At 43.1% G+C, this 15,122-nt stretch overlaps 2 protein-coding genes across 3 annotated transcripts; both read right to left on the bottom strand.

Moving 5' to 3' along the window:
- Positions 1–115: 115 nt before the first annotated feature.
- Positions 116–6,962, bottom strand: cpb1 (carboxypeptidase B1 (tissue)). Of its 2 annotated transcripts, XM_073488038.1 has the most exons (11): positions 6,815–6,962; positions 5,621–5,696; positions 5,212–5,336; positions 5,004–5,103; positions 4,819–4,920; positions 4,611–4,715; positions 4,419–4,529; positions 4,222–4,312; positions 2,608–2,810; positions 743–827; positions 116–485 (listed from the first exon to the last, which is right to left on the bottom strand). In XM_073488038.1, exons 1-11 carry the CDS (start codon positions 6,913–6,915, stop codon positions 298–300), a joined length of 1,287 nt encoding a protein of 428 aa, XP_073344139.1. In that variant the 5' UTR covers positions 6,916–6,962; the 3' UTR covers positions 116–297. The 2 variants fall into 2 exon arrangements, with proteins under 2 accessions (XP_073344139.1, XP_073344140.1); XM_073488039.1 differs by lacking the exon at positions 6,815–6,962 and having other exon boundaries at positions 5,208–5,336.
- Positions 6,963–7,238: 276 nt separating this feature from the next.
- agtr1b (angiotensin II receptor, type 1b) lies at positions 7,239–14,801 on the bottom strand. The gene is made up of 2 exons (XM_073488523.1): positions 14,642–14,801; positions 7,239–9,262 (listed from the first exon to the last, which is right to left on the bottom strand). The coding sequence occupies exon 2, from the start codon at positions 9,154–9,156 to the stop codon at positions 8,065–8,067; it is 1,092 nt and encodes a 363-aa protein (XP_073344624.1). The 5' UTR covers positions 9,157–9,262; positions 14,642–14,801; the 3' UTR covers positions 7,239–8,064.
- Positions 14,802–15,122: the final 321 nt, after the last annotated feature.

Raw genomic sequence — 15,122 nt, 5'->3', positions numbered from 1 at the left:
TTACTTCTTTCACCACACTTCACTGTTTTTGTTGTGTTTTTTCACACAAATGACAAAGACTCAGTCCATCAGACACTATATTATCATATACACATAAAAAAATTGATTCAGCATGTGGGGATGGATCATTGATTTTATTGTTTGCACTCATCTTGACATTCTGTCAAGCACAGCGAGGAAACATGGCGGGTGGTGCCCCGTATCCATGGATACGGGCTGGAGATGGCTGAGAGATTGGAGGGGCTGGGGGCTGGTACAGAGGAGCTGAGTTGGCAGGGGTCCTGGCAGTTCCGCTCTTTAATAGAGGTTCTTCTGCACGTAGGCGGCAATGTACTTGACGGCCAGCATGGTCTCCTCGCATGTGGGCTTGATCTGAGACTCGGGCAGCAGGAAGCCGTAACGACCAGTGTCACGCAACTCGAAGGTGTAGGAATACTTCACACCCAGGTCGTAGGCCCAGTCGTCAGAGCCACCAGCAGCAGGGTCTGAGGGCAGATAAGGAGAGGGGGGATTATTCAGATATGGGGGATATGCTGATGACCTGGGACAGCCAAAAAACTAAAAATCCTTTGTTTGCTAGAAATAGCTTTCTCTCAGGCTAAGTCATTGCTTTTTGTTGCTACCAGAGGCCATATCTTTCAAAAGACAATTGTGCATCATGAAAACATCATAATAAATATCATATAGGCAATCAAGCAATACACTGTTTCAACATGCTTCAAATAGTATTGGTTGTACTTACAGATGGTTGTGGCACCGGGTCCACTGGTGTATCTGGTACCATACAGACTACGCAGAGCAGCAGAGGCTCCCTCAGCAACCTTCATCTACAACACAGAGAAGAAAACAAAGTGGTTAATGTGTTAAAGGACAAAACAGAAGTTTTTCAACCATATCAAAGGTGCAGTATGCAGTATGACTGCCGCTAACTGTGGCTGCCATTTGCTAGTTAGGTCAGTTAGCAGTGCAGGTAGTGGTCAAGGGAGCAAGGGAGCTTTGGACTGGGACAGTCGAAGGCTAGGGATATCTAATAAAGTTAGCATGCTAACTTTATTAGATATCCCTGCAAAACATTACATAGACGTCATGTCAACACTGTTACAGTATTTCTTCACATTCTCTTGGTCAATTTTGTTCATGTTCTTTACATTTTGCATCTTTAAAGGTGCTGTAAGTAACAATTTGCAGCGATTTACGTGTAATTTATTGGCCAAATGTGAGCAGATTGTAACATGGTGAGAAAAATAAGACCTTCCCCGTCTCCTTCAGCTTCCTAAACAAGCCTGTGGATGATTTGTTGAGGGTCAGATTTTCTGCCACAGTCCAAAAGATATGACTGAAGATATGAATTTAACTTTGGAGTTTAAGTTTAAGCTTAAAGGTGCAACATGTAAGAATTTTAGTTGAAACAATTCAAAAATGTGCGAAAGTTATCAACAAACTGTGAAGAAAAAAACAGTTGTGATGAAATCTATGTCTCTACTGAAGTTAGCATGCTAGCCAGCTAGCCTTGGTCCAAAGCTCCTACGTTAGCAGTGTAATGCTCCCGGCCTGGACCGCTAGCTTCACGGCTAACTGAGCTAACTAGCTAATGGCAGCTAACAGCTGTAAGAAGTTGCTGTCATGATATGTTCCCCCCTGTTTGTTTTGGGTTTAAATTAAACAGGTGGCTGATTCTTACACACTGCACCTTTAATTCTTTTAAAAAGAGAGCAAAACAACTATTAAAATACAGCCAGAAGTAAGGACACTAAATATATGTTTTCTGCCCTGAAGCATCAACCATCCCACTAGTTCAACATTTTTTACTGGTCTTACAGAAAATATTAAAAAGCCTCAGTGAGTTCCAACAGGAAATGAAAACCCCAGAGAAATGCACGAGCAGGAAATGATATTTCTGGGAGAAACAGATGAGTTATGACAGATACCCGCAGTTCTTTTGTTCTGTAAAGTGTCAGAGGAGAGCTTAAATTACAAGTGAGTAATAGCGAAGGCAGAGACGTGTGATCTGCCTCAGTTAGTTAGTGTGAGAGCTGGAGCAGGGGTGTGAGTGTTCGCTGTGCAGCCCTCGGACACCCCAGTGAGAGGTAAAAGAGCCATGAGAATGAGGCGTATGAGCAGGGAGTAAATGATTTGCAGCAGCTAAATGTGGCCTTTAGATAAGACTCATAATGGGACCGGGGTTGGATTCTTGGTTAAGCTTTCGAAACACCTTTAAAGATTCTAAAATTGGTTTCTTTTACGTTCATAGCATATCAGTGTTAATTTTCTGCTGGCAAATTGAGATGCGCATCTGGAAATGCTATGATACAGACATCTTTCATGGTATACAGTCTGTGTCTAGTGAATAAAATGGCCTTACAGATGTAATATAATTGAAGTTTTCCATTAATTAGTGGTTTCCAAATCTGCTGTCATTATAATTCATATTGTGACAGTACTTTCACCTTTAAGAACCAGATTGGTTATTGCGCTGCTGCAGTGATGCATGTGACACCACCATGATGAATAATTATATAGCCATTGTGACTCGCCAAGCCTTCTAGTTAATACCCAGCTGTATGGACAATATACAGTACATATCTATGGCATATAATGATGACCTACCAGCTCATTATGGTCAGCAGCCAGATCGTAGGTGTAGGAGTAGGGGAAGAGCAGCAGCTGGGAGTAGGAGTGGACGGTGAGGTAGGCCTTGATGGTGGACTTGTTCCTGCGGATGAAGTCGGCAACATTCTTGACCTCGATCTCAGACTCGGGAGTGTACCCGCAGAAGGTGTCGCTGCAGGGGTTGCTGGAGGCCCCCATGGCTGCAATGAAGATTACATTGTGGGGAAGCATTAATAGATATGTATTTTATATTATGTCTTATATACTTTTTCACTCTATGTGCATTTTTGACGTCATAGTGATTCTGTTTCAGCCCTTCACATATAAAAAGATGACGACGTGTCCGCACCATGAACTGAAATTCGGTGAGATCCTATAAAATTTGCTCAGTTGTGTTTGTAGCCAAAATAATGTTCAACTTCCTGGGTATAAAATTACCTGGATCTTAGGGCCCACAGAGCATCCTTCCGGTTTAGCCCTTGGCTAACTTGCATGGGGATAGCATAATTTAATGGTGCGGCTCTTCTAGACTTTCCAAATTTCATCAGAAATGTGTGAAATAACTTCAAACTTCAAACTGATTTTCGTGACCATTGCTTTTTGTGTCTGTGAATCCTAACCGAGTAGTTTTAAGTCTAAAAGTAAAAATCTAATTTCCAGTCGCCTGCATGGAAGTCAGGTGCAAGATTCATTCAGCCAATACATCCTGCTGTAAAAACAGGCTTCCTCGAGGCTTTCTGGCAGAAAACATCTCATAAAATCAACCAGACTGTCTTACAAGGCAGATGATCACATTCCTCACACGTAGATATGAGGTCAAATACACAATTACTGAAAAAAGCAACATGCACTTAGAGCGCAGGCTGTGACGGAGCTCGTCGAAGCGAGCGCTGCTACTCCTGAAAAACCACACCCAGCTGGGTGAAATACCAAGTTTTAATCACTCGTCTTGGAGGTTTGGTCTGCACACACTCCCACTTGAAGCCAAAAAATGAAGCCAAAATATCCCACATAGAAATGCTGCCTTATTTTTCTGACGATGTCATTTGGAGCCAGAGACCTCACAAATAGTTTTCCAGCATTAAATAACAAATTAAGACCTAACTTTTCAGAAGAAAGAACAGTTGTACTTACATAAGCATGACAAGAACTCCCTAAAATGACAGAAACCAGCTTTGGGAAAAATGTGTTTGACATTTAATTAGATTTTTTTTCCAATCTGCTGAGAGGGCGGGGGTTTATTATGACTTATACTGCAGCGAGCCACTAGGGGGCAATCAAGATGTTTTGGCTTCACTTTCAGGGAGCTGTCATGTTGTGCATCTTTATATATGGTCAGTGGTTTCAGGAGAGACCATAAATTTATAACAGAAAGACTGGGGGTGTGGAGTTTGAAAGATGTGGCTGTATAATCTAGTGAAATATGCATCATGGGAAATGTAGTATTTAAGGTTTTAAGGGTGTGACTCATTGATATCTTGGCTTCGGCTGCACAGATTTTACCCATCCTTTTTTTAATCTGTTGCTCGTAAACTCCTAATCTTCATGCAAGCGCACCAAAAAAATCACTGGAGTACCCCTTTAAGATGTAACCATATATGTTTCACTTACAGCACCAGCCGGCATCGAAGTTCCTGTTGGGATCAGCTCCAACGCAGCTGGATCCAGATCTCCTGGAGCGAGTCTTCCTCCACATCCTGTTCTAAAGTCCCCGAAGTGGACAAAATAAACATGTCAGACAAGATAAACAGGACAGCATGGACTCTATTGGCTTGAAGTCCAAAGTTAGGCCTGAAGTCGTAACATACGCTCTTGTGGGTGTAGTCGTAGCCATCAATGTTGAAGACGGGCAGAACGTAGACATCCATCTGGTCGAGCAGGCTGGTCATCTGAGAGTCAGTGCCATAGGTGGACAGAGCCTGAGGAAGAATGGAAAGCTGTAATCTTTGGAAGCCTCTGTATTAATATTTTTCACACCCAAACCCAGGTGTCCTCCTTACCTCCTTGACGAACCACTGGCAGAAAGCAGGAGAGATCCACTCTCTGGCGTGGATACCACAGTCCATGAAGATAGCGGGCTTGGTGGAGCTGGACGCCTTACCGAGCTGTGGTCGTTAGAAGGAATCATGAAACATTAGCTTGATGTAATTTTTAGTAGATAAATGCAAAATCCTCAACACAAAGTACAAGAGATGAGTCTGGAGATACCTTGAGAAGAGTCATGGGGCGTCCCTCGTAGGTGTTTCCAATCACCTGCCTGCTGATCAGACCTGAGTTGGAGGAGGCCATGGAGGACATCCAGGACAGGATCTGAAATTCAACAAGTAAGAAGATGAAATAACAGTCCAATCAGGGAAGAGATTGTGACTTGATGATCTTTTTTAGCTTCTTACATCATTCCAGGTGTTGTACTTGGTGTAGCTGTGGGCTCTGGGGGAGGGCTTCAGGTCAGCCTGTCCATCGACAGCAGCCTGCAGATCCTCAATGAGGACGCTGAGGGGGGGGATTCATTAAAAAAGTCACATTAAACCTCATGTTCAAGGAGTTTTTGATTGAAATCTGAAAAATACTTCAATTTTGCATCATCTTCTGGTGACTTGCCTGTGCTCCATGTCACTCTGCTGCAGCAGGGTGTACAGCATATCGAGGTAGATGGCAGGCACACGGATGTCCACATCAGTGCCGGTGGTCACAACCTCAGCACTCTCGGGGCTCCAGAAATCAACCTGCAGATGGCGCCAGAGGAAAACACATGAGCATGTCGAGATGATATGAAATCTGAACACAGCATTTCAGCTTCTCATTTCACACTTGAGATGAGATGCCAAAGAGCCGGCAAATATTGACAGTATTTGATCTAAGTTAATGTTATTTGCATATCTGATTGGGCATTGAGTGATTTTTCAGGTCCAATTTAGCCCTTTTTAAACAATTAGCAAACCAATTAAACCCCTGTAGTGAGTGAGAACAGCACTATAAGGTGTGTGAGAGAGAGCAGGCGGCAAGGTACCTCGATGCTCTTAGCCAGGTCCTTAATGAAGGTCACATGCTCATCTTGCACAGGCTTCAGACGGAACACTTTCTCTCTGGTGAAAAGAAAATGAGAGAGATCACAAGTACGGTACGATGGCCGCTGATTTTGTGCTTCACACTATGAGGCAAACTTCACAAGTGCGGGTGAGGATTAAACCAGTGGGTCTCAACCTTTGCGTTGTGACCCCCCAGAAAAAAACAGGATTGTGTTCCTGAAAGTGCGCACTCACTTTGACTCAATGAAATGTATTAAGTCTAGAGTGTAACTTGATGAAGGCGCTCTCTGCTTTTACGCTAAAGTTCAAAAACGAGAAAGATCCAAGGCACTCTTCTGACGAAAATGTTGAAGAGCCTTTCTTTAGAAGGCTATTTCATACTTAAATTCTTAAAAACGTAGACAGTGCATGTTGAAAATGAGCTGAGTAGCAGCAGGCATTGTCAGTGTTTTTAAGAATTTCATTTGGATTGGATTTCTCTCTTTTTTGCAAATCTTTTTATAAGGCTAATTATATCTTTGGTACATGCAATGTGATGTAACAACTATTCCCCAGTCTAAAATATGTCTCTTTTCTCCACGACCGCTTGGCGAACCCTGGAAAATATCTCAAGACCCCCTTAGGTCCTTAACCTAGGTTGAGAACCAATGACTTACATGTAAACAACATACTTAAATGTTAAAATTACCCTATTGCATCACTTTCCCCTTCAAAAGTTGTTTTATTTCTGTTCTGTTATAGTGGTCGAATGGTTTCTGGGAGGCCTTGAAGCTGTTGAAGCTCCTGATTTGATCCACGTAAATAACAATGTACAATACTGCTGAATCTGAGCAAATCAGTCCTTTTGTCTGTCTTTCTCATAAAACGCCACCCACTTGCTTTAACAAATTGTTCACCAATGGCCAAATATTAATATTGACATGCTCTCAATTGATGGCAGACTAATGACACTGAAACAGGATGCTGCCCTGTACTGTTCTGACTCGGTTCGCTTGTTAACATTGGCTAAATATCTCCTCTAATACACAGTAAACAGGTTATGACTCACTTTACAGTATGTCATCCTGCTTACGTCAGTCCATAACTTACTGATTAACCATTTTTATAGCAATACTGTCACACATAATTGATGGAAATATGATGTCTTTATGCTTTAACAGAGACTACATATTTACCCCTCGAAGCGAGCGACATCAGCCAGGGCAACAGCCACCAATCCGAAAAGCACGAGGACCCTCATGGTTGCAGTGAGGCTGATCTCATTGCTCGACAGCATTTATAAGCCCGAACCTGCCGCCCGTCCACCAATCCCCATCTGTGCTGCAGCAACATGTCATACATCCCCCCCCCCCAAAAAAGATCTTGCACGGTGCACCTGTTATTTTTAGGTGTTGCATGGAAGAACTGAGGCCTGTGTGATGTGTGGTCAATGATTAATAGATGCTCGAGGTGCATGTGGACATTTTAAGCCAAGGTCACTTGATTCTTACTTAACGTTAGATCAACTCTTATTTCTGGATGGTTTGGTCACTAATGACTGAGATCATGACTAATGAGACTTTCATCATGAGAGAAGGAAAAAAAAAATCACCTAAGAACTGTGGATTGTTTCATTTTATTCATATTTTCATATATTCACAAACTGTACACTTACAGAGTAGGAAAAAAAAACTATCAACATGTTTAAATACCACAGACAACTACCAGAAATATGGACAATGACCACCCTACCTGGAGTGTTTGTGTAGCACTCTTTTTTTGTACAGCTTGTTACTCCCAGAGTAGGACACTTTTCAGCATTTCAATCTTATTATGCAAACACGTATTATACACAACAAGGAGAACATCATTTATCATTCAACATTTCCACATACAGCAACTTTCAATATGTTTTTATTCGTTGATATAAACTCACATCACAAATTTTGCTACACTTGTTTAATTGTTCCATGTATAGACAGAGCATGCATGGGTGGCGTATGATCTTTATTTTTATTTTTTTTAGCTTTGGCATCTTCGCCGAGCACTTGATCACTGCTCCGACTGGTGAACGACCTGCTGAGCACACACAACGGTTATCACTGGACAATATATTACTGCACTGTATCCTGAAGGCACACAAAATCCTGCAGTGCATGCATCTTATATATATATATATATAAAAAATGGGATTAATTATAGTCTTTTCTCGTTTTGTGTGACATGCAATGGTTTATGAATAATTATTCTGCAAATAAGCCTTGAACAAGGTAGTGATTGTGTCTTGGACTGACATGAATACAACATTTCAACCATTCTGCATGGTTCAGTGCTTGGTAATACAGTTGGGGTTTTAAAAGCATGGAATGTCTCCATCCCCGGCCTCTTTACCACAAACCAAAAGAGCGGGGAGAGTGAACTTGTACCCTCTGTCTTGATTTTTCTCTCACTTTACGTCAGAGGAGGCCTTACTTTTGGCCGTGAGGCTCAGGGCCTCAGAGGCACGAAAAGAGAGGGTGCTCATCTTGGAGCTGATGCTCGGGTGAGGCCTGGTCGCTCCACCCGGTGAGCAGCACAACAAGCGCAGTAAGTTTTTGCGGAAGTTGTTCCCAACAAAGCCGTACACGATGGGGTTAACACAGCTGTTGAAGTAGGCGATGCAGATGGTGAAGGGCATGGCGGTGTCGATGATTTCTAGGATGGCGCAGTTCTCCGACAGTGTCAGCTGGGTGAGCACCTGTATCAAGTGGAACACCTGATGGGGCACCCAGCAAAGGAAGAAGGCCAGGACAGCTGCTGCAAGCATGCGCAGCACCTCATCCTCACGAGAACGGGAGCTTTTCTGGATGTGTTTCGCGCCCAGCAGCGCCCGTCCGATGAGGCAGTAACAGGTAATGATGATGATGAAGGGCACCAGGAAGCCCAGCAGGCTTTTCATCAGGCCGATGGCCAGCAGGAGCTCCTTCAACTTCACAGCATTTTCAATTTTCGTGTGCAGAATGCCACACACTGTCGTGTTAAAGTCTGCGATGTTGTGGACGTCCCTGGTGAGCGCTGTGGGCACACTCAGCACAAAAGCAAAAAGCCAGATCACCACACAGGTGATGCGTGCGTACAGCACAGTGCGGAACCTGCGTGATCGCACCGGGTGGACGATGGCGAGGTAGCGGTCGATGCTGAGTGCCGTGAGGAAGAAGATGCTGGTGTAGAGGTTGAAAATCACCAGCCCTGCGCTGGCCTTGCAAAGGAATCCTCCGAAGGGCCAGTGATAGCCGGTGGCCGTGAAGGTGGCCCACATGGGCAGAGTGATGAGGAAGGTGAGGTCAGAAATAGCGAGGTTGAGCACAAAAATGTTGGCCACCGTCTTGAGCTTCATGTAGCAGTAGATGACAGCCACCACCATACTGTTCCCGACGATGCCGATGACAAAGATACAGCCGTAGACGATGGGCACCAGGGTGAAGATGAATTCATGGCTTCCAGACATGCCGCATGTCAGAGCTATCCCTTCTGTCGTCTCTGCCGTTATATTCGGCATTTTCCCTTTTTAGTGCCAGATCCTGGGACTTTTAAACAGGGGGCCCTGTCGGCAGGGTGCGTCTGTGGTGACTGATACAGGCCTTGGGCGAAGGCCTCAGCAAGTCCTATAAAAGAAACACAACAAAAATGTCACAGGCAGTCTGGGGGAAGAGTCATCATTACCGCTGGCATGGTCCATAAACGCTAATCCACACGAGCACCCATGAAAGTGCTCACCCTACACCAGCTCATTAAAGACCTGCACATTAAAGCCATCCTGACGCTTTATGTTATTTCTGTAAAATAAGAAGCCATGAGAAACAGATGTTGTATGTTATTCAATATTCCAAAAATGCCCTTTGAAACATCATTATTCAGACAGTCTGCCTTCTCCCCTCTCCTTTAAATCGTCTCTCGGCTAATGAACGGCAACAGTAAAACTGTACAGTGTTTATCAAATGGTCCGTCCATCTGGGTGGACCGTCAGCACCCGGAAGGAGAACATTTATGCCTCGTGTTACGACCTGTGTTAATGAAGACTGCATGGCAAAGTGCGAGCTCGGGTAACAACGCCATTAAACACCGAGGTACTGAGGGGAGCGAGGGAGGAGAGAGAGAAGGAGAGGGTTGAGACTCCAGTCACTGTAAAAGACATGTCACGTTTCAAACCCTCGGTGTGCGGAGATACATTGTACCCAGCATGAGAACTTCTAATCAGTACACACCTAAACAAACAGGACAGCAGGGATTCGGCTCTGTGGAAACTTTGCTCTGTGAGAAAATCAAACCTGCGTGCTGCGGAAATTTTGCCTTGGGGCTGCTTTTGTACAAGCAGAATGTGGAATGGGACTAAAAAACAAATTGCTGAGAGTCTTTATGTTTAATAGAATAGCTTAGCGAGCATCATTAGTGTGGCTGATGTAATAATATTAGCATAAACCTGATGTGTACTATTACCATTGCTGCAAAGATAGTTAGTGCTACTAATTGCATGAAAATGACAGCATGTTTGTGGTCGTACTACAACCAAACAGATGCCAGGAGAGCTCAAACATGGACAAGTAGCACATACAACCAATAAAACAACAATTTTATGGACTGTTCCTTTACAATATGAAGTTGAATATTATTGTGAACTTCCCACAATAGAAATCCTCTGATTAGCAGTTTGACTAAACTAAGCAGGTGTTTTAGCCACAAGATGGCATTCTAGTGTCAAGATTTTACTCCTCTCATCTCACCGTTTTAGCTACAGAGTGAGATATCTCACCTCTGTTCAATCTTTGATGAGTGTTGCATATGCGCATTACTTATCGGGCAAGATGTAACCAATCAGAGGCAGAGTAGGGCGGGTCATGCCGAGTAAGGTAGTGTGATCTAAAATAACGCCGCTACAGCAGTAGCAACTGTAGGTCTGCTGACTGACTGGAGTGTATTTTATAATAAAAATATAAATGTATACAATGCCTGTTACAAAGTGACGCACATACGTTACGGAAGTAAAGGATTGACTTTGACCTTTAACATGAACAAGAAATGCTACAAAACACAATAAAAGAAAGGCAAAAACCCTAAATATGACGTCTTTAAGTGACTAATTTATAGTTTTGTGGCACAGGCTCGTGATATACTGTACTTTTTTGGCAAAAAATACATATTTGCTAACTTTTCAAATAGAAATAAGAGAGATAAAAAGAGCTCCTTCCAGCCTTGATACCCTTCATTTCATCCCTTTCTTTCTCTCCCTCTGTTTTAGTCTCATATGCCATCTTCGTTTCCTCCTTCCTGTCGAGTTTCCCTTCTTCCTACCTAGTTTACTCTCTTTGCTCAAGGCTCTTTGTGGTGACAGTGTGCGGCCCACCTTAACTCAGCTGCCTGGCGATGGCGCTTCAATGACGACTTAACAAATTAGTTTAACACAAGTAATTTTAAAAAGTAAAAACTGGCCCAAGTCAGCCAATCCAGAAATGTGTTTATATAAAAAAAAACATTTAAAAAATTGCCCTTTGCTGTTGCTGTTGCAGCTACTGTGGAACTGCGCACTTATAAAAACCTTCCCTATCTGCATTCCTGCTGCCTCTGGTTGGCATTAAGACAGTCTGAGCCCCTCCACTCGAACCACTTTATCTCCAAGTCAAAGATCTTCTCATTTTCCACCAGGTTTCGGTGGATGAATTCTTTCAAAAAAAGCACTAAAGCAACAGCCGTATCGGTTGCAGATGTGTGGATTGTCGAGCGTGGAAGATGTGTGGCTGCCAAGGGCAACAGAATAATGAAATATCTCTGCGAGTTTCCTGCACAGGCCCTGCTCTAGTAGGTGTACGGTAAAGCACCAACACAGATGTCATCCCCTGGATTTATTGTACATGTGTTTTCTTTCTTTAATGATTATAACAGTGGGTGGCTGTAAATTTAAACTAGGCAGAAGAGAGCGACAGCACATATCATTTACTCAGTTTAGGGATTTGAAAGCGTTTTAGACAATCTCTTGATGCTGCGAAGATTTCTGATGACCGCAAATGGAAATATGAGAGAAAATTGACACCACTTGCCTTTTACTGTTATTGGTAGGGTTGGCATTTTAACCGCTGGTGTTTTTCCATGAGGGAGATGCTCAAGGCGAGGGAGGAATATAAACAAAGCTGAAAGTTATTGCTGCCTATATATGTAAGTGAGGCCCATAATAAAGGTGAGGTGGCAAGGACAGAAGGCAACTCGAGCAGGTGATTTACTGCAGCCGTGTCCAGCGAGCTATAGCTCCGAGTGAGATGGCACATTACTGAATGACAGCCATAAACCCTGGGTGACCACAGACAGGAAGGTAAACACCCACTTCACAAGGTTCACAAACAAGCTGCATCCTCTGGGGCACGACAATGCACAGCGAGGCTCGGCACTGTTTGCAACCACACAGCTGCTTACAGTGAATGATAAGATCAGGATCAGGAGGAAGTTTGGGGACATTTCGGCTCCCGAATGCCACTGTAGTAGCGACATTCCATTCCTAATCCTATTTCAGGGGTGTTTAAATGGGGCCTCTTCCCAGGGATCATGGGAAGTCCTTCGAAAGTTTCATCTTCACATCTGGACGGGCCAAATTAGACAGAGCTTGGGTTGAATCCCATCAACAGAGCTATCTGAGGCTGCCCTCGGCCCGGCTGCTCTGACATGAGCACCACCATCTGGCTGCCCTCAGAGAGAGCCACTAAAATGTCTGGTTGATGGAGTTAATGATTTATATCAGCCCATTATGAAGTGAGGTTCATCTTACTAGGAACACACCGCCTCAGCCGCCCAGCTCATGATCATTCACTCGTTTAGGCCTCATTTCAGGTCAACGGGTGCCTGTAAACTAAACTTTTCTTTTATCTTTAAAGTGACATAATTGAACTTTTTACCTTAAAATATCAGCTTCAAAATCATGTTGATGGTTCAGTGTCTTGTAATAGGGTGAATGGTTTCTCTGTCTCAGCCTATCACTTGTTTCTGCACTATGTAACTTCGTTGAGAGGGTAGGATCACAGCGTTACATACATGTTTACTTCAAAAGTTTTCAACACATAACATTGTGATGACGTAATGAGTTTTGGGGGGGCAATATTCTACATAATATTGCTTTAAACATGCTGCAGGAACACAAATTGAACCTACCACCAAAGAATGCCAGTCTCAAAACCCCATTACAGCTTAATCGGCCACCACTACACCTTGTAGAGTAATAATATGGGTGTCTAAAAGTGAAGCACACCTCAACCGCAGCCTCCTACAACTCACTTCCTCCTGTCTCAACTTACAAGAGTGTCACTTTACCTGAAGGGTTTTTGAAGTAGGAAACTTGACCAAGTGTAAACTCACCTACTGCCACAAAAGAAACCCTGCGAAGTCTGATTCTGCCGCGCAACTAAGACGATTACGAGATGTATATTGAACGTATATATTCAGAAAGAGAAAGAACAGAAGATTTTGATTGATTGTGCGTGTGACAGAGTGACGGTGTCCATGACCTAAATGAGGACTTGACTTCTGCGCGCAGGAAAGGGGGCTAATGGAAATATTGGCTTCAGTGACCATGTCTGAATTTTTCTGTTTATAAAACTGCTCTTTCATGTGACAGCACAAACTTACAGCCTGTTAAGCGTCCATTCATTTCCTGTCCTGTATTTTTAAGAAACAAGCCACCGGCATTTTCAATCACAAAAACAAAACACATTCTAAAGCCTCTTCTCTTCTCTTATTTCAATCATATGGAGAGTTTGTTAGTAGAGTATTTCACTGGAGAACCTGAGATTATATCATGTAATACATTTACTGACCCTCAGTGTAGCTTTTATGTCGGTATAGAAACATTAGGTTGGGAAGTAAAGGGCTGTAAAAGTGAAACCCATACAGAGCTCTCGTTTTAAAGGGGCACTATGTAATTTTGGAATTTTAATATTTACAATATTAATGAGATAAACTAAGAAATGTTTATTTTTTCTATAATAATGAATAAACAAGCTGTTCTCAGAGGAAAATAAGGTCCCCAGAACACTGTTTGAAGCTAGAAAGGTGGCAGGGTCCGCCACATATAAACAAAGTAAAACAGTATGGAATTGTGTTGTCCTAAGGTCAGTTTTTGTTTATTCGGTTTATTCAGTCGTGAAAACAAACAGAGTTTGTTTATTTAGTTTGTTTAGACATAAAAAAACAAAATGACAAACAAAACTAAAACAATCTGTCCCTTCCGATTAAAAATTTGACATAGTGCTCCTTTAAGAGCATGATACTGAGCAGCTGTCACTCCGAACAACCCAGGAGGGTCTTTTCCTCTCTTCCTCAACATGTTTCCCACCTTACTCCCTGACTAACAATGCAGAAAACTAAATTTCACCTGCTCTTTTTTTTTTCTGTGACCTTTCCCTGTTATTCAGCATCTTCCCTTATCCTTCCTGTCTGAGGATTGAACTCCTCATAAGTGTGGATTTTCAGGGAGCGCGGGGCTATTGTTTATCAGGAAGCTGATCTAATTCTCTTCGGGAATACGAGACAATGTAAACCAAACTATAGCCTCCATCCTTCCCTTCTTATAGTTTGCATGAAGCAGTTCTGGATTCTTCCCATGCCAACCGCACAGCTACAGTGGCTCTATTAAAGGCTCTGCACACACACACAGGACTTTCACATGAACTACTTGAACAAACAGCAACAACATGTAGTGCCCATTATGTCACTGAATACATCTAACATTTTGCTCTCTGCGATTACCACATTGTGTCGGTTCCCAAGGTAATATGAGAGATTTATAACAAAGAGGTTATGAGATAAATATTTACAGAACCTGAAACCTTTTCGCGCCTAGTTGGAACATTGGAAACAACTAAAAAGCAGCCGTAACGACTTAATATTTGATGATCCAATGAGAGAGGCTCTTGCAAAAAAAGTCGAATTTTAAAAAGTTCATGGAGTTAGACTTGCAAATCATTATTTTTAAAAGTTCCTGAGAATGGGGTAACGCGAGCTCTTACCTGTGGAGCAGGACCAGGAGGTTGTTGATGCTTTCAGAGCAGGACAGACCGAGAGATAGAGAGACCACCGCGGTGTGCCAGTGGCTGCCTCTGATTTAACTTAACTGGTGGAGCGAGACGAGCAGGAATACCGTCTGACACACAAACACACTCACACACCCCCACTACGACTCTCTCTCTCTCTCTCTCTCTCTCTCTCTCTCTCTCACACACACACACACACACACACTGCGATGATGAATGAATTACATCGGAGCTACATATTGTCCTGGCCAGTCTCTCTCTGGGGCCGACAGCCGGCACACACACAAACAAACACACGCAAGATCTTACACAATAGTACCACTCCTCCTCCTCCACCTCCTCCTCCTCCTTCAGCCCTACTCCGATAGCACCATCTCTCTCTCCTCTCTCTTAATGTCTGCTTTTAATCACTCAGCTTTGATTTCATGTGAAACTGATTGCTTCTTTTGACAGGTGG

Source organism: Pagrus major, chromosome 19 (genome assembly GCF_040436345.1).
Source record: "Pagrus major chromosome 19, Pma_NU_1.0".
NCBI classification, from domain to species: domain Eukaryota; kingdom Metazoa; phylum Chordata; class Actinopteri; order Spariformes; family Sparidae; genus Pagrus; species Pagrus major.
The sequence above is the reverse complement of the archived record's forward strand: the minus strand, read 5'-3'. Positions and strand labels throughout refer to the sequence as shown.

Excerpts from the sequence above, each read along its gene's own strand:
- cpb1 (XM_073488038.1), bottom strand. The coding sequence starts at position 6,915 with ATGCTGTCGAGCAATGAGATCAGCCTCACTGCAACCATGAGGGTCCTC. Across the intron at positions 5,337-5,620 it reads ACCTGGCTAAGAGCATCGAG|GTTGATTTCTGGAGCCCCGA; the intron begins GTACCTTGCCGC and ends CGCCATCTGCAG. Across the intron at positions 4,716-4,818 it reads GCCCCATGACTCTTCTCAAG|CTCGGTAAGGCGTCCAGCTC; the intron begins GTATCTCCAGAC and ends TAACGACCACAG.
- agtr1b (XM_073488523.1), bottom strand. The coding sequence starts at position 9,156 with ATGCCGAATATAACGGCAGAGACGACAGAAGGGATAGCTCTGACATGC.